This window comes from Somniosus microcephalus, unplaced genomic scaffold (assembly GCF_052327205.1).
Source record: "Somniosus microcephalus isolate GS21.2 unplaced genomic scaffold, FLI_Smic_1.0 unresolved_chr7, whole genome shotgun sequence".
Taxonomy (NCBI): domain Eukaryota; kingdom Metazoa; phylum Chordata; class Chondrichthyes; order Squaliformes; family Somniosidae; genus Somniosus; species Somniosus microcephalus.
The window spans coordinates 7,590,573-7,613,700 of record NW_028225185.1 but is presented as its reverse complement, the minus strand read 5'-3'; the positions used below and the strand labels follow the sequence as shown (position 1 = coordinate 7,613,700).

The 23,128-nt window shown below is 55.6% G+C and overlaps 1 protein-coding gene across 3 annotated transcripts in view; it reads left to right on the top strand.

Moving 5' to 3' along the window:
- Window positions 1-23,128, top strand: part of LOC147086443 (myocyte-specific enhancer factor 2D homolog) — a 107,995-nt gene that overhangs the window by 39,411 nt on the left and 45,456 nt on the right. For all 3 annotated transcript variants that reach the window (XM_085978542.1, XM_085978541.1, XM_085978540.1), the window contains exons 3-4: window positions 3,487-3,690; window positions 21,261-21,398. In XM_085978542.1, the coding sequence (XP_085834668.1) occupies window positions 3,487-3,690; window positions 21,261-21,398 (342 nt within the window). The remainder of the gene's footprint in view (window positions 1-3,486; window positions 3,691-21,260; window positions 21,399-23,128) is intronic.

Below are 23,128 nucleotides of genomic sequence, written 5' to 3'. Positions count from 1 at the left end.
GGAATCGTATCCCAGCTGACACAGAAGCGAGCCGGGACGGAGGCGGGGACCGTGCAGGTCTGCACAGACTCAGTACCACACCGCGTAGTCCATTTGCCCACCGCAGCCATTGGGGAGGGTGCGTGGCGGTGGGTGGGGGGGGTGGAAAACTTGGCTGTGGAACAGTCGCGGGGGTCTCTTTACAAGAGTCCCCAGTCCACCTCATTGACTACCACTTACGGCGGAACAGGCTCGAGGGGCTGAATGGCCTCACCCTGTCCCTATGTTCCTGAATAAACCATGAGCGATGGAACAGGCTCGAGAGGCTGAATGACCTCTTCCTGTCCCTATGTTCCTGAATCAGCCATGAAAGACGGAACAGGCTCAAGGGGCTGAATGGCCTCCCTCTGTCCCTATGTTCCTGAATCAGCCATGAAAGACGGAACAGGCTCGAGGGGCCGAATGGCCTCCCTCTGTCCCTATGTTCCTGAATCAGCCATGAAAGACGGAACAGGCTCGAGGGGCCGAATGGCCTCCCTCTGTCCCTATGTTCCTGAATCAGCCATGAAAGACGGAACAGGCTCAAGGGGCTGAATGGCCTCCCTCTGTCCCTATGTTCCTGAATCAGCCATGAAAGACGGAACAGGCTCGAGGGGCCGAATGGCCTCCCCCTGTCCCTATGTTCCTGAATCAGCCATGAAAGACGGAACAGGCTCGAGGGGCTGAATGGCCTCCCCCTGTCCCTATGTTCCTGAATCAGTCACGATCTAATTGACTGGCAGAACAGGCTCGAGGGGCTGAATGGCCTCCCCCTGTCCCTATGTTCCTGAATCAGTCACGATCTAATTGACTGGCAGAACAGGCTCGAGGGGCTGAATGGCCTCCTCCTGTTCCTACATGGCTACGAAGGGCGAGGACGGTGCAGGTACAGGAATCCATTACCTCTTGTACTGTACTTGTGAATAGCTGCAGAAGGATTTAATTGAGGAATGGAGACATTTGCATAATCAGGCATCTATATATAGTAGCATTAACAGACACCGTGTAGGACAGCTTTTTTTTTAACATAAATTACTAAATTTAGATTCTTAATTAGGGACTTCCAGCAGTCGCACTGTAATTAGGATTAAAATGCCACGATTCTCCTGCAAAGTGGAGAACGGTGGGCCAACAATGCTCGAGGACGGCTGGGGCTGGAGGGAGGGCAGCAGGGAACGAGAGGGAGAGACACCCCCACCCCACTCGATCTCACAAACCCAGCAGATACAGAGTAAAGCTCCCTCTACACTGTCCCATCAAACACTCCCAGGGCAGGTACAGCACGGGTTAGATACAGAGTAAAGCTCCCTCTACACTGTCCCATCAAACACTCCCAGGGCAAGTACAGCACGGGTTAGATACAGAGTAAAGCTCCCTCTACACTGTCCCATCAAACACTCCCAGGGCAGGTACAGCACGGGTTAGATACAGAGTAAAGCTCCCTCGACACTGTCCCATCAAACACTCCCACGGCAGGTACAGCACGGGTTAGATACAGAGTAAAGCTCCCTCTACACTGTCCCATCAAACACTCCCAGGGCAGGTATAGCACGGGTTAGATACAGAGTAAAGCTCCCTCTACACTGTCCCATCAAACACTCCCAGGGCAGGTACAGCACGGGTTAGATACAGAGTAAAGCTCCCTCTACACTGTCCCATCAAACACTCCCACGGCAGGTACAGCACGGGTTAGATACAGAGTAAAGCTCCCTCTACACTGTCCCCATCAAACACTCCCAGGGCAGGTACAGCACGGGTTAGATACAGAGTAAAGCTCCCTCTACACTGTCCCATCAAACACTCCCAGGGCAGGTACAGCACGGGTTAGATACAGAGTAAAGCTCCCTCTACACTGTCCCATCAAACACTCCCAGGGCAGGTACTGCACGGGTTAGATACAGAGTAAAGCTCCCTCTACACTGTCCCATCAAACACTCCCAGGGCAGGTACAGCACGGGTTAGATACAGAGTAAAGCTCCCTCTACACTGTCCCATCAAACACTCCCAGGGCAGGTACAGCACGGGGTTAGATACAGAGTAAAGCTTCCTCTACACTGTCCCATCAAACACTCCCAGGGCAGGTACAGCACGGGTTAGATACAGAGTAAAGCTTCCTCTACACTGTCCCATCAAACACTCCCAGGGCAGGTACAGCACGGGTTAGATACAGAGTAAAGCTCCCTCTACACTGTCCCATCAAACACTCCCAGGGCAGGTACAGCACGGGTTAGATACAGAGTAAAGCTCCCTCTACACTCTCCCATCAAACACTCCCAGGGCAGGTACAGCACGGGTTAGATACAGAGTGAAGCTCCCTCTACACTGTCCCATCAAACACTCCCAGGGCCGGTACAGCACGGGTTAGATACAGAGTAAAGCTCCCTCTACACTGTCCCATCAAACACTCCCAGGGCAGGTACAGCACGGGTTAGATACAGAGTAAAGCTCCCTCTACACTGTCCCATCAAACACTCCCAGGGCAGGTACAGCACGGGTTAGATACAGAGTAAAGCACCCTCTACACTGTCCCATCAAACACTCCCAGGGCAGGTACAGCACGGGTTAGATACAGAGTAAAGCTCCCTCGACACTGTCCCATCAAACACTCCCAGGGCAGGTACTGCATGGGTTAGATACAGAGTAAAGCTCCCTCTACACTGTCCCATCAAACACTCCCAGGGCAGGTACAGCACGGGTTAGATACAGAGTAAAGCTCCCTCTACACTGTCCCCATCAAACACTCCCAGGGCAGGTACAGCACGGGTTAGATACAGAGTAAAGCTCCCTCTACACTGTCCCATCAAACACTCCCAGGGCAGGTACAGCACGGGTTAGATACAGAGTAAAGCTCCCTCTACACTGTCCCATCAAACACTCCCAGGGCAGGTACAGCACGGGTTAGATACAGAGTAAAGCTCCCTCTACACTGTCCCATCAAACACTCCCAGGGCAGGTACAGCACGGGTTAGGTACAGAGTAAAGCTCCCTCTACACTGTCCCAATGGAAAGAAAATTACAGCTTTAGAAAGAATTTGCAAAGGTTGACAATCTGTAAACAAAGCGGGAAAAGAGAGTAAAGTATGAATTGCATTTCCATAGCACCTTTCATGACTTGGGGTTGCCCCAAGTGGCATCCGGTGTGCTGGGGCCAATATTTATCCCTCAATCAACATCACTAAAAACAGATAATCTGGTCATTGTCACATCGCTGTTTGTGGGAGCTTGCTGTGCACAAATTGGCTGCCGCGTTTCTCACATTACAACAGTGACCACACTTCAAAAAAAGTACTTCATTGGCTGTGAAGCACTTTGGGACGTGCTGAGGTGGTGAAAGGTGCAATTCTTCAATTTTTCCCATTCTTTCAAGCATCTGATTAAATTCTTACCTCTAACTCTCATTCTTCCCTCTCTCTCTCTCTCTCTTTCCCACTTGATCCCTGACTCCCTCCCTCCCCCTCCCCACCCCAGGTGACGTTCACCAAACGGAAGTTCGGGCTGATGAAGAAGGCGTACGAGCTGAGCGTGCTGTGCGACTGTGAGATCGCCCTCATCATCTTCAACCACTCCAACAAGCTCTTCCAGTACGCCAGCACCGACATGGACAAAGTGCTGCTGAAGTACACGGAGTACAACGAGCCCCACGAGAGCCGGACCAACACCGACATCGTGGAGGTGAGCAGGCAAGGGCCGCCCTCTGCGCACCCCCCCGCCACCCCCCTCCGGCAAAGACCGGCTCATCCTCCCCACGCCGGTCAAGTTGTGGCACTCTGTCGCACACCTCCTGGAAGGTCCCAGGCTTGATTACCGCTCCGTGCCCAGTTTCGGCCCAGGAGACAGGACGGAGTGGTGGGCGGGTCTGTCATTACCCTCCTTGCCTCCTGGGGTTAAGGAAGCGGGGTTTGGGGTGTGGGTGGGGTGCGGAATAAACCAACCTGGTTAACCCCACATCCCGATGGCGGTCGTGCGAACCCTGATGGAAAGTGCGCGGCGTGTGCCGGTCAGCCGCAATGCCCAGTGCAGTCGAATAGCCGGCTGACTTAACAATGTCGGGAGACTTCCTGGGAAGAATAGCCACCACGGTGAAGCATCAAACGGCACCCAACCGACTTTTTAAAGAGTCATTCTCGGGAGGTCGGTGTCGCTGGCAAGGCCGGCATTTATTGCCCATCCCTCTTTGCCCCTTGAGAAGAAGGGGGTGAGCTGCCACCTCCTTGAACCAACTTGCTTTGGTACAACTGAGTGTCTCGCTAGGTCATTTCAGAGGGCTGTTAAGAGTCAACCACATTGCTGTGGGACTAGAGTCACATATACCCGGCCAGACCGGGTAAGGACGGTAGATTTCCTTCCCTAAAGGACATCAGTGAACCAGATGGGCTTCAACGACAATCCGACAGCTTCATGGTCACGTTTACTGACCCCAGCTTTTTACTTCCAGATTTTATTTTTTGAAACTGAATTCAAATTCTCAAACTGCAGTGGTGCAATTGATCTCGCATTCTCCGAATTATGAGTCCAGACCTTAATAGTCCAGTAGCATAAACACTACGCTACCGTACCTCACGCAGCAGTCAGCCACTGCCGTTCGTGTTTAAGATGGGAGAGAAACCATGTCGGATTTTAGCCTTGCCGGTGCTGAGTGGGTTTAGTAAAATTATACAAACTCCCAGCACAGAAGGAGGCCATTCAGCCCATCGTGCCTGTGCTAGCTCTGTGAAAGACCTATCGAATTAGTCCCTCAATTTAGCATCTCCTCTGAAAGATGGCCCCTCCGACAGTGCGGCGCTCCCTCAGTACTGCCCCTCCGACAGTGCGGCGCTCCCTCAGTACTGCCCCTCCGACAGTGCGGCGCTCCCTCAGTACTGCCCCTCCGACAGTGCGGCGCTCCCTCAGTACCGCCCCTCCGACAGTGCGGCGCTCCCTCAGTACTGCCCCTCCGACAGTGCGGCGCTCCCTCAGTACCGCCCCTCCGACAGTGCGGCGCTCCCTCAGTACTGCCCTTCCGACAGTGCGGCGCTCCCTCAGTACTGCCCCTCCGACAGTGCGGCGCTCCCTCAGTACCGCCCTTCCGACAATGCGGCGCTCCCTCAGTACCGACCCTCCGACAGTGCGGCGCTCCCTCAGTACCGCCCCTCCGACAGTGCGGCGCTCCCTCAGTACCGCCCCTCCGACAGTGCGGCGCTCCCTCAGTACTGCCCTTCCGACAGTGCGGCGCTCCCTCAGTACTGCCCCTCCGACAGTGCGGCGCTCCCTCAGTACTGCCCCTCCGACAGTGCGGCGCTCCCTCAGTCCCGCCCCTCCGACAGTGCGGCGCTCCCTCAGTACCGCCCCTCCGACAGTGCGGCGCTCCCTCAGTACTGCCCCTCCGACAATGCGGCGCTCCCTCAGTACCGCCCCTCCGACAGTGCGGCGCTCCCTCAGTACCGCCCCTCCGACAGTGCGGCGCTCCCTCAGTACCGCCCCTCCGACAGTGCGGCGCTCCCTCAGTACTGCCCCTCCGACAGTGCGGCGCTCCCTCAGTACCGCCCCTCCGACAGTGCGGCGCTCCCTCAGTACCGCCCCTCCGACAGTGCGGAGCTCCCTCAGTACTGCCCCTCCGACAGTGCGGCGCTCCCTCAGTACCGCCCCTCCGACAGTGCGGCACTCCCTCGTGAAAAGCGCTGTATAAATGCAAGTTTTTCTTTTGCTGCACCGGAATCCTGAGCGGCAAACCTGGATGATTTCTCCCGCTCCCCAGCACAGGGGTCCGGAGGTCAACTATAGCACTCCAGCTGAGCTCCGCGGGTTTGACCAGGGATGGAGTCGGAAACTTTCCCGGCCAGTGTGGCCCCCACACAATAAGATCATGTCTGATCTTCTACCTGAACTCCACCTTCCCGCACTCGAACCATATCCCTTGATTGTCTTTGCATCCAAAGATTAACAATAAGAACAAATTGTATTTATATAGCGCCTTTAACATCGTAAAAAGTCCCACGGCGCTGCACAGGAGCGATCATCAAACAAAACTTGACCCCGAGCCACATCAGGAGATATTCGGACAGGTGACCCAGAGCTTGGTCAAAGAGGTCGGTTTTAAGGAGCGTCTTAAAGGAGGAGAGAGAGGCGGAGAGGTTTAGGGAGGGAATTCCAGAGCTCGGGGCCCCAGGCAGCTGAAGGCACGGCCGCCAATGGTGGAGCGATGGAAATCGGGGGGATGCGCAAGAGGCCAGAATTGGAGGAGTGGAGGGTTCGGGATGGGGAGAGGGACGAAGGGTAGGCGGAGGGTACAGGGGCAAAACCGCAAAAGGATTTGAAGACGAGGATGAGAACTTGTACTTGAGGCGTTGCCGGACCGGGAGCCAATGTAGGCCAGCGAGCAACAGCGGGCGATGGGTCAACGGGTTAGGATACGGGCAGCGGGAGTTGTGGCTCAGCTGAAGGTGAGGGAGGAGGGAAGTCGGATGGAGAAGGATTAATTACTGACCTCCGTGAGAATTAGCGCAGTGCAAGGTTAAAGAACAGCCCCAGCTTTTGAAATCCGATCCAATCTGTGTCAAGATGGAAAGCCGGCACGGGCTAAGCTACGACCAGGGTCTAATTGAATTACCGCCCTTTCCACTGACCTCTCCGATATGAGTAAATCCCCAACGCGATTAAACCCCCGCGCTCTCAGCTCACGAGGCTGCCCCCTTCCGCTCGGTAGCCGCAGGCCGCAGCGAGATTGAATCACGTTGAATCAAATGATCCGTGGGATCGGAGCTCGCCGCCGGCCACAGCGAGCGGCTCCCGTCAATGCGACCTCAGGATTTTTGAAGCACCCCCTCTTCTCTCCCTCCCTGCAGCAGCCCCCTCTCTCTCTCCCATACTCACATAATGCTGCACATAAATCATTTAAAAGAGGAGTTATCTTTCCTCGGTGTCAGCTGTGGTTCAGTGGGTAGCATTCCAGAGAGAGAGAGTGAGGGAGAGAGTAAAGAGAGTGAGAAAGTAAGAAAGATCTTTCATTTCTCCAGCGCCTTTCACCACCTCAGGATGTCCCAAAGCGCTTTACAGCCAATGAAGTACTTTTTGAAGTGTGGTCACTGTTGTAATGTACTTGAGCACAGTATCTAGCCTAGCGCACACCCAGTGCAGTGCTGAGGGAGCGCCGGACTGTCGGAGGGGCAGTACTGAGGGAGCGCCGCACTGTCGGAGGGGCAGTAATCACAGAAACCCCACAGTGCAGATAGAGGCCATTTCAGCCCATCGAGCCTGCACCGACACATATCCCACCCGATCCCCGTAACCCCTACACCAACACATATCCCACCCTATCCCCATAACCCCACGTATTTAATCCCCCTAACACTAAGGGTCAATTTATCATAGCCAATCAACCTAACCCGCACATCTTTGGACTGTGGGAGGAAACCGGAGCACCCAGAGGAAACCCACACAAACAAGGGGAGAATGTGCAAACTCCACACAGACAGTCACCCGAGGCCGGATTCGAACCCGGGTCCCTGGCGCTGTGAGGCAACAGTGCTAACCACTATGCCACCGTGCTGCCTGAGGGAGCGGTACTGAGGGAGCGCCGCACTGTCGGAGGGGCAGTACTGAGGGAGCACGGCACTGTCGGAGGGGCGGTACTGAGGGAGCGCCGCACTGTCGGAGGGGCGGTACTGAGGGAGGGCCGCACTGTCGGAGGAGCAGTACTGAGGGAGCGTTGCACTGTCGGAGGAGCAGTACTGAGGGAGCGTCGCACTGTTGGAGGGGCAGTACTGAGGGAGCGCCGCACTGTCAGAGGGGCAGTACTGAGGGAGCGCCGCACTGTCAGAGGGGCGGTACTGAGGGAGCGCCGCACTGTCGGCGGGGCGGTACTGAGGGAGCGCCGCACTGTCGGAGGGGCGGCACTGAGGGAGCGCCGCACTGTCAGAGGGGCGGTACTGAGGGAGTGCCGCACTGTCGGAGGGGCGATACTGAGGGAGCGCCGCACTGTCGGAGGGGCAGTACTGAGGGAGCAGCGCACTGTCGGATGCGCCGTCCTTCAGATGATACGTTAAACCGAGGCCCCGTCTACCCTATGAGGTAAATGATTGCACGGCACTATTCAAAGAAGAGCAGGGGGAGTTCTCCCCGGTGTCCTGGGGCCAATATTTATCCCTCAACCAACATCACTAAAACAGATGATCCGGTCATTTATCACATTGCTGTTTGTGGGAGCTTGCTGTGCGCAAATTGGCTGCCGCGTTTCCTACTTTACAACAGTGACCACACTTCAAAAAAGTACTTCATTGGCTGTAAAGCGCTTTGGGACGTCCTGAGGTGGTGAAAGGCGCTGGAGAAATGCAAGATCTTTCTTTATTCTTTACTGCATACCATAAAGTACATGAACTTCACAAATTATTGAGGCGAGCAGACTTATTGTTGTGTTATCTCTCTGAAGAAAGTCCCGCATTGTGCTTTAATTGCAGATTAAGGGAGTGACACTAAACTGTCATGTAGGGTATGTGGTAATTAGGGAGATGACAGGTGCCCCTGACAGGGCCGAGCATCAGTGCTGACTGCTCGTATCCCCACAACACCCAAATCACACCTCACCGCACTAATTAGCCCCGAGGGAGCAGATGCGTCATTCTGCAGGTTATTTTATTAAAACAATATGGTTCTCGAATTTAGTCGGAAATAGCATGAACTTCAGATAAACACAGAGCTGATACATGCATAGAATCCCAATGGACTAAACCCCTTCCCATTCACTCCCATTGTACACAATCCCAATGGACCCAAACCCCTTCCCATTCACTCCCATTGTACACAATCCCAATGGACTAAACCCCTTCCCATTCATCTCCCATTGTACACAATCCCAATGGACTAAACCCCTTCCCGTTCACTCCCATTGTACACAATCCCAATGGACCCAAACCCCTTCCCATTCATTCCCACTGTACACAATCCCAATGGACCCCAACCCCTTCCCATTCACTCCCATTGTACACAATCCCAATGGACCCAAACCCCTTCCCATTCACTCCCATTGTACACAATCCCAATGGACCCAAACCCCTTCCCATTCACTCCCATTGTACACAATCCCAATGGACCCAAACCCCTTCCCATTCACTCCCATTGTACACAATCCCAATGGACCCAAACCCCTTCCCATTCACTCCCACTGTACACAATCCCAATGGACCAAACCCCCTCCCATTCACTCCCATTGTACACAATCCCATTGGACCCAAACCCCTTCCCATTCACTCCCATTGTACACAATCCCAATGGACCCAAACCCCTTCCCATTCGCTCCCATTGTACACAATCCCAATGGACCCAAACCCCTTCCCATTCACTCCCATTGTACACAATCTTGTATGGACCCAAACCCCCTCCCATTCACTCCCATTGTACACAATCCCAATGGACCCAAACCCCTTCCCATTCACTCCCACTGTACACAAACTCGTATGGACCCAAACCCCCTCCCATTCACTCCCATTGTACACAATCCCAATGGACCCAAACCCCTTCCCATTCACTCCCATTGTACACAATCCCAATGGACCCAAACCCCTTCCCATTCACTCCCGTTGTACACAATCCCAATGGACCCAAACCCCTTCCCATTCACTCCCGTTGTACACAATCCCAATGGACCCAAACCCCTTCCCATTCACTCCCATTGTACACAATCCCAATAGACCCAAACCTCTTCCCATTCACTCCCATTGTACACAATCCCATTGGACCCAAACCCCTTCCCATTCGCTCCCATTGTACACAATCCCGATGGACCCAAACCCCTTCCCATTCACTCCCATTGTACACAATCCCGATGGACCCAAACCGTTTCCCATTCACTCCCATTGTACACAATCCCAATGGACCCAAACCCCTTCCCATTCACTCTTATTGTACACAATCCCGATGGACCCAAACCCCTTCCCATTCACTCCCATTGCACACAATCCCAATGGACCCAAACCCCTTCCCATTCACTCCCACTGTACACAATCCCGTATGGACCCAAACCCCTTCCCATTTACTCCCATTGTACACAATCCCAATGGACCCAAACCCCTTCCCATTCACTCCCACTGTACACAATCCCAATGGACCCAAACCCCTTCCCATTCACTCCCATTGTACACAATCCCAATGGACCCAAACCCCTTCCCATTCACTCCCATTGTACACAATCCCAATGGACCCAAACCCTTTCCCATTCACTCCCATTGTACACAATCCCAATGGACCCAAACCCTTTCCCATTCACTCCCACTGTACACAATCCCAATGGACCCAAACCCCTTCCCATTCACTCCCACGGTACACAATCCCAATGGACCCAAACCCTTTCCCATTCACTCCCATTGTACACAATCCCAATGGACCCAAACCCTTTCCCATTCACTCCCATTGTATTGAATCCCATTGGACCCAAACCCTTTCCCATTGACTCCCATTGTATTGAAACCCACACAGCAAGATCCCGCAAGCAGCAATGAGGCAAATGACAATCTAATCTTCTCCTCTGGTGCTGCTGCTTAAGGGAGACATGTTGGCAAGGACTCCCCCTGTGCTACTTAACCCCGAGGGAGTGGTGACGGCCTCTCTGAGCAATTAGGAACTCACAGGATATATTGGAAAGAAAGGAAAGACAGTGAGAAGGAAAGAAGCATTTTTGAAGTGCCCTATTGGCTGTAATGTGCGGAGTTAATCTGAGCACAGCAAGCTCCCACAAAACATCATCTGTTTTAGTGATGTTGGTTGAAGGATAAATATTGGCCCCAGGACACCGGGGAGAACTCCCCCCTGTTCTTCTTCCAATAGTGGCTTCGGATCTTTTACATCCACCTGACAGAGCAGACGGGGCCTCGGTTTAACGCCTCATCCGAAAGACGGCCCCTCCGACAGCGTGACACTCCCTCAGTACTGCCCCTCCGACAGTGTGACACTCCCTCAGTACTGCCCCTCCGACAGTGCGGCGCTCCCTCAGTACTGCCCCTCCGACAGTGTGACACTCCCTCAGTACTGCCCCTCCGACAGTGCGACACTCCCTCAGTACTGCCCCTCCGACAGTGCGGCGCTCCCTCAGTACTGCCCCTCCGACAGTGCGGCGCTCCCTCAGTACTGCCCCTCCGACAGTGCGGCGCTCCCTCAGTACTGCCCCTCCGACAGTGCGGCGCTCCCTCAGTACTGCCCCTCCGACAGTGCGGCGCTCCCTCAGTACTGCCCCTCCGACAGTGCGGCGCTCCCTCAGTACTGCCCCTCCGACAGTGCGGCGCTCCCTCAGTACTGCCCCTCCGACAGTGCGGCGCTCCCTCAGTACTGCCCCTCCGACAGTGCGGCGCTCCCTCAGTACTGCCCCTCCGACAGTGCGGCGCTCCCTCAGTACTGCCCCTCCGACAGTGCGGCGCTCCCTCAGTACTGCCCCTCCGACAGTGCGGCACTCCCTCAGTACTGCCCCTCCGACAGTGCGGCGCTCCCTCAGTACTGCCCCTCCGACAGTGCGGCGCTCCCTCAGTACCGCCCCTCCGACAGTGCGGCGCTCCCTCAGTACTGCCCCTCCGACAGTGCGGCGCTCCCTCAGTACCGCCCCTCCGACAGTGCGGCGCTCCCTCAGTACTGCCCCTCCGACAGTGCGGCGCTCCCTCAGTACCGCCCCTCCGACAGTGCGGCGCTCCCTCAGTACCGCCCCTCCGACAGTGCGGCGCTCCCTCAGTACTGCCCCTCCGACAGTGCGGCGCTCCCTCAGTACTGCCCCATCTTTATCCTTCATTCTCCCCAACACCAGCATTTGTTTTGTTAAACACTTTTTCACGAAAGACAAGTGAATGAGCGATGGATCGTTGGTCTTACTGAAGCATAACAGAAACCAACTGGTGCGGCAGGTTTGTTTTTGGGCGTCTCGTTAAGAGTTTGCGAGGAATTGCCCCAGGTCCTTCTTTCCCAAAGGGCTTAGCGTCAGCCGTGGCTCAGTGGGTAGCGCTCTCTCTCGCCTTGGAGTCAGAAGGTCGTGGGTTCGAGTCCCACTCCGAAGACTCGAGCACAAAAATCCAGGCCGACACTCTCAGTGCCAGTACTGAGGGAGCGCCGCACTGTCGGAGGGGCAGTACTGAGGGAGTGCCGCACTGTCGGAGGGGCAGTACTGAGGGAGCGCCGCACTGTCAGAGCGGCAGTACTGAGGGAGCGCCGCACAGTCGGAGGGGCAGTACTGAGGGAGCGCCACACTGTCGGAGGGGCGGTACTGAGGGAGCGCCGCACTGTCGGAGGGGCGGTACTGAGGGAGCGCCGCACTGTCAGAGGGGCAGTACTGAGGGAGCGCCGCACTGTCGGAGGGGCGGTACTGAGGGAGCGCCATACTGTCGGAGGGACAGTACTGAGGGAGTGCCGCACTGTCGGAGGGGCAGTACTGAGGGGGCGCCACACTGTCGGAGGGGCAGTACTGAGGGGGCGCCACACTGTCAGAGGGGCAGTACTGAGGGAGTGTCACACTGTCGGAGGGGCAGTACTGAGGGAGCGCCGCACTGTCGGAGGGGGAGTACTGAGGGAGCGCCGCACTGTCGGAGGGGCAGTACTGAGGGAGCGCCGCACTGTCGGAGGGGCGGTACTGAGGGAGCGCCGCACTGTCAGAGGGGCAGTACTGAGGGAGCGCCGCACTGTCGGAAGGGCAGTACTGAGGGAGCGCCGCACTGTCGGAGGGGCAGTACTGAGGGAGCGCCGCACCGTTGGAGGGGCGGTACTGAGGGAGCGCCGCACTGTCGGAGGGGCAGCACTGAGGGGGGGCAGTACTGAGGGAGCGCCGCACTGTCGGAGGGGCGGTACTGAGGGAGCGCCGCACTGTCGGAGGGGCAGTACTGAGGGAGCGCCGCACTGTCGGAGGGGCGGTACTGCGGGAGCGCCGCACTGACGGAGGGGCAGTACTGAGGGAGCGCCGCACTGTTGGAGGGGGAGTACTGAGGGAGCGCTGCACTGTCGGAGGGGCGATACTGAGGGAGCGCCGCACTGTCGGAGGGGCGGTACTGAGGGAGCGCCGCACCGTTGGAGGGGCGGTACTGAGGGAGCGCCGCACTGTCGGAGGGGCGGTACTGAGGGAGCGCCGCACTGTCGGAGGGGCAGTACTGAGGGAGCGCCGCACTGTCGGAGGGGCGGTACTGCGGGAGCGCCGCACTGACGGAGGGGCAGTACTGAGGGAGCGCCGCACTGTTGGAGGGGGAGTACTGAGGGAGCGCTGCACTGTCGGAGGGGCGATACTGAGGGAGCGCCGCACTGTCGGAGGGGCGGTACTGAGGGAGCGCCGCACTGTCGGAGGGGCGGTACTGAGGGAGCGCCGCACTGTCGGAGGGGCGGTACTGAGGGAGCGCCGCACTGTCGGAGGGGCGGTACTGAGGGAGCGCTGCACTGTCGGAGGTGCTGTCTTTCTGATGCGACTTTAAACCAAGGCCCTGTCTGCTCTCTCGTGTGGGCGAAAAAGATCCCACAATTTTGAAGAGCAGGGGGAGTTCTCCCCAGTGTCCTGGGGCCAATATTTCTGCCTCAAGCAACATCACTAAAAAAGAGATGATCTGGTCATTATCACACTGCTGTTTGTGGGAGCTTGCTGTGCGCAAATTGGCTGCCGCCTTTCCCACATTACAACAGTGACCACACTTTAAAAAAAGTGCTTTTAACGCCAGGATTAGTTGGCGGGGACGGAAACGAAGTGGGTTAATTCACGCCTGTCTGGAATGAGGTTTCTTGACGAGGGCTCCAGGGTTTCAGCGGCGGGGCATGGGCGGGGGGGGGGGTGTTGCGTGGGGTGCGGCACTGTGTGCCGGGGGCGAAGGGCCGTTTGGGGGCCTTTATACCACGGTTAAGAAGGAGAGTGTGCCTCACTCTCTGCTGCAGTAAAAGGCAGAGAGATTGGAACAAGGCAACAGGAGGAGGCCATTCAGCCCCTCGAGCTTATTACACAGGAACAGGAGGAGGCCATTCAACCCCTCGAGCTTGTTACACAGGAACAGGAGGAGGCCATTCAACCCCTCGAGCCTGCTCCGCCATTCAGTGTGATCACGGCTGATCTGTGTCTTAATGCCCTCTACCCGCCTCGGTTCCGGGACCCTTAACAAAAATCTATCAATCTGAGTTTTGACATTTCCAATTGACCCCCAGCCTCAACAGCTTTTTGGAGGGAGTTCCAGATTTCCACCACCCTTTGTGTGAAGAAGTGCTTCCCGACATCACCCCTGAACGGCCTGGCTCTAATTTTAAGGTGACGCCCCCCCCTTGTTCTGGACTCCCCCCACCAGAGGAAATAGTTTCTCTCTCTCTCGACCCCATCGAATCCTTTAATCATCTTAAACACCTCGATTGGATCAGCCCTTAATCTTGTACACTTGAGGGAATGCAAGCCTAGACTGTGACGTAAGAAAACTACTAGGCACTTGGTCTAAGCGTTAAACAAAGCTTTAATCAACTGTTTTACAACATGGAGGTCTAGTTGTGTCCTTCACTAGTTCCTGTTACAGAATGTCCTGCGCAAGCTGGGCCCGTGCCCGAGTATTTATACTCTCCCTGGACAGCGCCACCCACAGGCCGCTCAGTATTATTTCATAAGTCTTTCATTCATGAATGACTGATTCATGTCAGTCTGTGTGCAACCTGTCCTCGTCATTCAACCCCTCTCAGCCCCGGGGTCGTCCCGCTGAATCTGCGCCGCGGGACGTCTGCCGGAACCGAACGCGAGGCAGCCTGTTTGCAGCTCCTGGCCGCACGTGGGCCTGCGCACACTGAGGCCTGGGGAAGGGGCAGTGGCTTCTGACAAGCTTCCATTTCTCGTCACACTGCAGCGCGGCCCTCTCCATGGGCAGCGCGTTTTCCAAAATTGGTCCTCCGCCCCCGACAGAACAGACTGTGTTCCCTTTTCGCTTTATCAACGATTAAATCGGAAATACACAGCCGGTCAAGTGTGCAGGTGGAAAATCCCTTAAAGGAATGGAATTAAAGGAATGCTGGCGTACTATAGAACGGTGCATTGTCACCTCAAAAATTAAAGCAATTCGAGACATCCTGAGGTTGTGAAAGGCACTATGTATGCCTCAGAGACATGGACCATGTACAGCAGGCACCTCCAAGCACTGGAGCGGTACCACCAACGCTGCCTCCACAAGATCCTGCAAATCCATCAGCAGGATAGGCGCACCAACGTCAGTGTTCTCGCTCAGGCCAACATCCCCAGCATCGAAGCTTTGACCACGCTCGATCAACTCCGACGGACGGGCCACATCGTCCGCATGCCCGATACGAGACTCCCAAAGCAAGCGCTCTACTCGGAGCTCCGACACGGCAAGAGAGCCCCAGGTGGGCAGAGGAAACGCTTCAAGGACACCCTCAAAGCCTCCTTGGAAAAAGTGTAACATCCCCACCGACACCTGGGAATCCCTGGCCCAAGACCGCACAAAGTGGAGGAGAAGCATCCGGGATAGGCACTCAACACCTTGGGCTGGATTTTCATTGAGGAGTCGGGTAGGAGGCGGGACTACAACATTCGGGGTTGTAGTCCCGCCTCCATTGAGTTGTGGCCAACCCACGCGATTTTGACTTGATTGACCTTGTTGAACCCGCCCAGGGGCTCAGCAGGCCAATTAAGGGCCACCCGGCAACAGGTGACGACACAGATTGACATTTCATCTGTCAAGACCTTTTGACAGATGAAATATCAGCGTTTCACAGCTCTTTGAAGCTGTCAAACCCTGACAATCTGCACTCCAAGTTAATTCCTTCCTGCCAGGATGATTTAGAGATCTCTCCAGAACAGAAAGCTGGAACTTTTGACAGCTCGCGGCCATTCTGCTTTCTGTGCCGGTGAGATGAGGGACTCCCGAGACCTGAAGGAAGGAAGGCTGTAAAGGTAAGTAAAACTTCTTTAAACACTTTACACACACCAAACACACTTACCTCTGCACTCATGCACCCATCACTCACCTGAACACCGGATATCTCGACCCCTCCAAGCCCTTCAGCCGGACGGCCCGCCTCGCTAACTTGGCGTGGTTTGGAGCTGTCGGGAATCCCACACTTCAACAATGAAAATAGGAATTAGGCTAAAAACTGCCCGTTAACTACCTGTTAACTGGCACTAATCCCCTTCCCGCCTCGGGGAGGCGGGTCCCAGTGCGGGTCGGGTATCCGCCTCCTTTGAAACTGGCATGGAGGCGGGTTGGGGGCGGGATGGGTTCGTGCCCCCCGATTTTGGGATTTTAACCCCCCCCCGCACGCCTCCAATCCCGCCTCCACGGCCCAATGAAAATCCTGCCCCTCGAGTCTCTTCGCCGGGAGCCAGCGCAAGGAGCGCACGTCAACCCAAGCACCCCACCCACCCGCCCCTTCAACCACCGTCTGCCCCACCTGTGACAGAGACTGTCGGTCCCGCACTGGACTCATCAGTCCACCTGAGAACTCATCTCTAGTGTGGAAGCGAGTCACCCTCGGTTCCGAGAGACTGCCTAAGAAGAGAAGAAGACTTTTATTGACGGCCCCTAGTTCTGGTCTCCCTCGCCAGTGGAAACATCTTCTCTACCTCTACCCTATCGAACCCTTTCACAGTTTTAAAGTCATCGATCAGGTCACCCCTCAGCCTTCTCTGTTCTCAAGTAATTCTGTGGTGCAGATGCAGCCAGCTGTGCGAGAATCTAATCCTGTCCCTGGGAACTTGGTGATCCCTTTGACGCTTTCTCCTCCCCCTCCCTTGTTATCTTCACGTCAACGCCGAGCTCGGTAATTATCGCTTTTCACCCTCTTTTGTTGAACCTTTCAGTTCCCGTCAGGCGAGTGTGCCTGTGAGGAGGGGAAGGACCTGCCTTCAGCAGACTGCCATTTACCAAGATCGTCAGCATCCCCTATAGAGAGAGAGAGAGAGAGAGAGAATGAAGACGAGGATAACTCCCCGCACGCTCTCGTTGCGTCTGGCCCCGTTGCGTTCACCGGGGAAAGCGGAACCTGCGCAGGTCACAGATTCCAGGGCGGCAGGTGATCTAATCGAGGTGTTCAGAATGAGAAAGGGATTCGGTCAGTTCCTCCAGTGGGGGAATCCAGATCGAGGGGAGCACAATCAAAAAATTAAAGCTAGGCATTTTAGTAATGAAAGAACTCGCATTTCTCCAGCACTTTTCACCACCTCAGGACGTCCCAAAGCGCCTTACAGCCAATGAAGTACTTTAGAAGTGTGAATGTGGGAAATGCGGCAACCAGTTGGCGCACAGCAAGCTCCCACAAACAGCCATGTGATGATGACCAGATCATCTGTTTTAGTGATTGTTGTTGGTTGAGGTATAAATATTGGCCCCAGGACACTGGGGAGAACTGTCGGAGGGGCAGTAATGCCCTCCCTCTCCTCCCCTCCCGCTCCTTCCCTCTCCTTCTCCCTCCCCTCCCTCTCCTTCCCCCTCCCTCTCCTCCCCTCCCTCTCTCTCTCCCTCTCCTCCCCTCTCCCTCCCTCTCCCTCTCCCCCTCTCTCTTCCCTCCCCTCCTTCATTTCCCTCCTTCTCCCCCTTGGTAACTGCGGAGTCACTGTTTATTCAGCAGGGTATGGGTTACTCACTGTGTAACTGTGCGGAGTTCCTGTTTTATTCAGCAGGCTGTGGGTTAACACCAGAAATAGGAAGTGCGGTTGGAGATATTTTCAGCTCCAACGTTTGTGAAATTTTAACCGTTAGGAAATTTTTTGGTATTTCAAGTTTTACTAATGATTTCCAAAATTGGAATAGTCACTCAGTAGGAATGGAGCCCCTGGTGTTGAGTGTGTGTTGTAAGTGGCACATGCCCTGCACACTGTGTGGGAGGGGGTGGGAGCGCTCCCACACGGTGTATAACTCAAATCCCTCAGAGTCGTAGCGAAAATGGGCCGCCGTTTTAACGGAAATAACACTGATCTAGTGAAAACTCACGTTTGTACTCGATTGCTCTTTTCTCTCTCTCTCTTTCTCTCTTTCTCATCTCTCATGTCTTACTACAGTTATACAGGGCCTTGGTGAAGGCCTTTGATAAAGTCCCACATAAGAGGTTAGTGTGCAAAATTAAAGCACATGGGATTGGGGGTAATATACTGGCATGGATTGACAATTGGTTCACAGACAGGAAACAGAGAGTAGGAATAAATGGGTCTTTTTCGGGGTGGCCGGTGGTGACTACTTGGGTACCGCAGGGATCAGTGCTTGGGCCCCAGCTATTCACAATATACATCAATGATTTGGATGAGGGAACCAAATGTAATATTTCCAAGTTTGCTGACGACACGAACTAGGTGGGATTGTGAGTTGTGAGGAGGATGCAAAGAGGCTTTAAGGCGATTTAGACAAGTTGAGTGAGTGGGCAAATACATGGCAGATGCAGTATAACGTGGATAAATGTGAAGTTATCCACTTCGGTAGGAAAAACAGAAAGGTAGAGCATTATTTAAATGGTGCTAGATTGGGAAATGCTGATGTACAGAGGGACCTGGGTGTCCTTGTACACCAGTCACTGAAAGCAAACATGCAGGTGCAGCAAGCAGTTCGGAAGGCAAATGGTATGTTGGCCTTCATTGCAAGAGGATTTGAGTACAGGAGCAAGGATGTCTTACTACAGGTAGACTACCCTTTATCCGAAAACCTCGGGACCAGCCGTGTTTCGGTTTTCGGGAAATTTCGGATTTCGGAAGGTGAGCGAAAACACTTCGGTTTTCAGAGTAATTCGGTTTGCGGGAGTGCGGATAAAGGATACACTATCCCTTATCCGAAAGGGGGGGGGTCGGGGGTGGGGGTCGGCAGGGGTGGGGGGCGGGGGTCGGGTTCGGCGGGGGGGTCGGCGGGGGGTGGGGGTCGGCGGGGGTCGGGGTCGTGCGCACAACTTACGCTGAGCGATTTTGGTTTTCAGAAGTCATGCTTTGCGCCACTTTCGGCTTTCAGAGGTTTTCTGGTTTCGGATGTGCGGATAAAGGCTGGTACACTTACGCTGAGCGATTTCGGTTTTCAGAAGTGCGGAAAAATGCTACACTATCCCTTATCCGGCTAGGCCTGTAAGTCGTGCGCCACTCTGGTCATGTCGTGCGCACGACTTACGCTGACCGAAAAAACCTTCGGTTTTTAGAGGGTTTCGGTTTTCGGAAGTTCGGATAAAGGGTAGTCTACCTGTACAGTTATACAGGGCCTTGGTGAGACCACACCTGGAGTACTGTGTGCAGTTTTGGTCTCCTTACCTAAGAAAGGATATACTTGCCATAGAGGGAGTGCAGCGAAGGTTCACCAGACTGATTCCTGGGATGGCAGGACTGTCGTACGAGGAGAGATTGGGTCGACTAGGCCTGTATTCACTAGAGTTTAGAAGAATGAGAGGGGATCTCACTGAAACGTATAAAATTCTGACAGGGCTAGACAGACTGGATGCAGGGAGGTTGTTTCCCCTGGCTGGGGGGGTCGAGAACGAGGGGTCACAGTCTCAGGATACGGGGTAGGACATTTAGGACTGAGATGAGGAGAAATGTCTTCACTCAGAGGGTGGTGAACCTGTGGAATTCTCTACCGCAGAAGGCTGTGGAGGCCAAGTCACTGAATATATTGAAGAAGGAGATCGATAGATTTCTAGACACAAAAGGCATCAAGGGGTATGGGGAGAGAGCGGGAATATGGTATTGAGATAGAGGATCAGCCATGATCATATTGAATGGCGGAGCAGGCTCGAGGGGCCGAATGGCCGACTCCTGCTCCTAGTTTTCTATGTTTCTCCCCTTCCCTCTCTCTTTCCCTTCTCTCTTCCTCTCCTTCCCCGCACCTTCTGTATTCTGCTTCCTTTCCCTCTCCCCTTCCCCTTTCCTCATTCCCTCTCTCTCCTTTCTCCTTCCTTCTGTAACCCACTGGATCCCATTTCCTAGAGGGAGCGGGATACTTGCTGGAGGATCCTTTCCTGAAGGCACCGCCTCTCACCTGGGGTGGGAGGGTGCGGTGGGCGGGGGGTCAATTCCCATTCTCCACACCCTCAAGCCGCGGTCCAGGCGCAGTGACCGTGAGATGGAGAACCAGCTGAGCATTTTCACTTCCCAAAGCCAATCTGGGAGCCAATTGTCGCGCCGGTACTGCCTTCTCAGCGGAGATCGGCTAACATCACACAAACTGAAGGCAGAACTTGTCCCGGGCTGGTCCTGGGCTGCACGGCCCAATGCCAACCTGGGCCCTATAGTTACCCATGCAGGCTCTAGTGCCACTGTTTCTGCACCCGGTATTCCCTGAAGTAAACATTAGCTGTGTTTTAAAGAAGATCCGGAGTATGTAATCCAGGCTGGTGTTCGAGTGTAGTGCTGAGGAGGCGCTGCACTGTCGGAGGGGCAGTACTGAGGGAGCGCCGCACTGTCGGAGGGGCAGTACTGAGGGAGTGCCGCACTGTCAGAGGGGCGGTACTGAGGGAGCGCCGCCCTGTCGGAGGGGCGGTACTGAGGGAGCGCCGCACTGTCGGAGGGGCGGTACCGAGGGAGCGCCGCACTGTCGGAGGGGCAGTACTGAGGGAGCGCCGCACTGTCGAAGGGGCGGTACTGAGGGAGCGCCGCACTGTCGGAGAGACAGTACCGAGGGAGCGCCGCACTGTCGGAGGGGCGGGTACCGAGGGAGCGCCGCACTGTCGGAGGGGCGGTACTGAGGGAGCGCCGCACTGTCGGATGGGCAGCACTGAGGGAGCGCCGCACTGTCGGAGGGGCAGTACTGAGGGAGCGCCGCACTGTCGGAGGGGCGGTACTGAGGGAGCGCCGCACTGTCGGAGGGGCGGTACTGAGGGAGCGCCGCACTGTCGGGAGGGGCAGTACTAAGGGAGCGCCGCACTGTCGGGAGTGGCAGTACTAAGGGAGCGCCGCACTGTCGGAGGTGCCGTCTTTCGGATGAGACGTTAACCTGAGGCCCCGTCTGCCCTCTTGGGTGGACGTAAAAGATCCCGCGGCCAGTATTCGACGATGGGCGGGGGGCGGGGGGCGGGGGGGAGTTCTCCCCTGGCCAACATTCCTGCCTCAATAAACGTCACCCAAAACAAATTGACTGGTGATTCACCTCATTGCTGTTTGTGGGAGCTTGCTGTGCGTAAATTGGCTGCCGCGTCTCCTACATTACGACAGCGGCCGCACAGGGGTCCCGCGCAGCCAGCTTTAAGGTACTGCATTGGCTGCGAAGCGCTTTGAGACATCGGGAGCTGGTGAATAGACGCCGTATAAATCCAAGCCCTTTCGTTCAGAGTTCGGTGCGCGTGGAGATAGGATTTTCAGTAACGTCTCATTTCCGCCCCAGACGCTGAAGAAGAAAGGATTCAACGGGTGTGACAGTCCGGAGCCAGACGGGGAGGACCCGAATGAGCAGAGCCCCTTCATGGAAGACAAGTATAGGAAGGTTAATGAGGACATTGATATCTTATTCAAAAGATACGGGGTGAGTACCACCCTCGCTGCAACATCTGCTGGGTCCCCTCTCTTTTAGTTGTTTCTTCAGACCAGGGACACCTAAGAGGAACATAGAAACAGGAGGAGGCCCATTCAGCCCCTCGAGCCTGTTACACAGGAACAGGAGGAGGCCATTCAGCCCCTCAAGCCTGTTACACAGGAACAGCAGGAGGCCATTCAGCCCCTCGAGCCGATTACACAGGAACAGGAGGAAGCCATTCAGCCCCTCGAGCCTGTTACACAGGAACAGGAGGAGGCCATTCAGCCCCTCGAGCCTGTTACACAGGAACAGCAGGAGGCCCATTCAGCCCCTCGAGCCCGTTACACAGGAACAGGAGGAGGCCATTTCAGACCCTCGAGCCTGTTACATAGGAACAGGAGGAGGCCCATTCAGCCCCTCGAGCCTGTTACACAGGAACAGGAGGAGGCCATTCAGCCCCTCGAGCCGATTACACGGGAACAGGAGGAAGCCATTCAGCCCCTCGAGCCTGTTACACAGGAACAGGAGGTGGCCATTCAGCCCCTCGAGCCGATTACACGGGAGCAGGAGGAAGCCATTCAGCCCCTCGAGCCTGTTGCACAGGAACAGGAGCAGGCCATTCAGCCTCTCGAGCCTGTTACACAGGAACAGGAGGAGGCCCATTCAGCCCCTCGAGCCTGTTACACAGGAACAGGAGGAGGCCCATTCAGCCCCTCGAGCCTGTTACACAGGGACAGGAGGAGGCCATTCAGCCCCCTCAAGCCAGTTACACAGGAACAGGAGGAGGCCCATTCAGCCCCTCGAGCCTGTTACACGGGAACAGGAGGAAGCCATTCAGCCCCTCGAGCCTGTTACACAGGAACAGGAGGTGGCCATTCAGCCCCTCGAGCCGATTACATGGGAGCAGGAGGAAGCCATTCAGCCCCTCGAGCCTGTTACACAGGAACAGGAGGAAGCCATTCAGCCCCTCGAGCCTGTTACACAGGAACAGGAGCAGGCCATTCAGCCCCTCGAGCCTGTTACACAGGAACAGGAGGAGGCCCATTCAGCCCCTCGAGCCTGTTACACAGGAACAGGAGGAAGCCCGTTCAGCCCCCTCGAGCCTGTTACACAGGAACAGGAGGTGGCCATTCAGCCCCTCGAGCCGATTACACGGGAACAGGAGGAAGCCATTCAGCCCCTCGAGCCTATTACACAGGAACAGGAGGAGGCCATTCAGCATATCCAACCTGTTACAGAGGTAGAGGAGGAGGCCATTCAGCCCCTCAAGCCTGTTACACAGGAGCAGGAGGAGGCCATTCAGCCCCTCGAGCCTGTTACACAGGAACAGGAGGAGGCCATTCAGCCCCTCGAGCCTGTTACACAGGAACAGGAGGAGGCCATTCAGCCCCCTCGAGCCTGTTACACAGGAACAGGAGGAGGCCATTCAGCCCCTCGAGCCTGTTACACCGGAAGAGGAGGAGGCCATTTAGCCCCTCGAGCCTGTAACATTAGGAACAGGAGGGGCCCATTCAGCCCCTCGAGCCTGTTACACAGGAACAGGAGGAGGTCCATTCAGCCCCTCGAGCCTGTTACACAGGAACAGGAGGAGGCCATTCAGCCCCTCGAGCCTGTTACACAGGAACAGGAGGAGGCCCATTCAGCCCCCTCGAGCCTGTTACACAGGAACAGGAGGAGGCCATTCAGCCCCTCGAGCCTGTTACACAGGAACAGGAGGAGGCCCATTCAGCCCCCTCGAG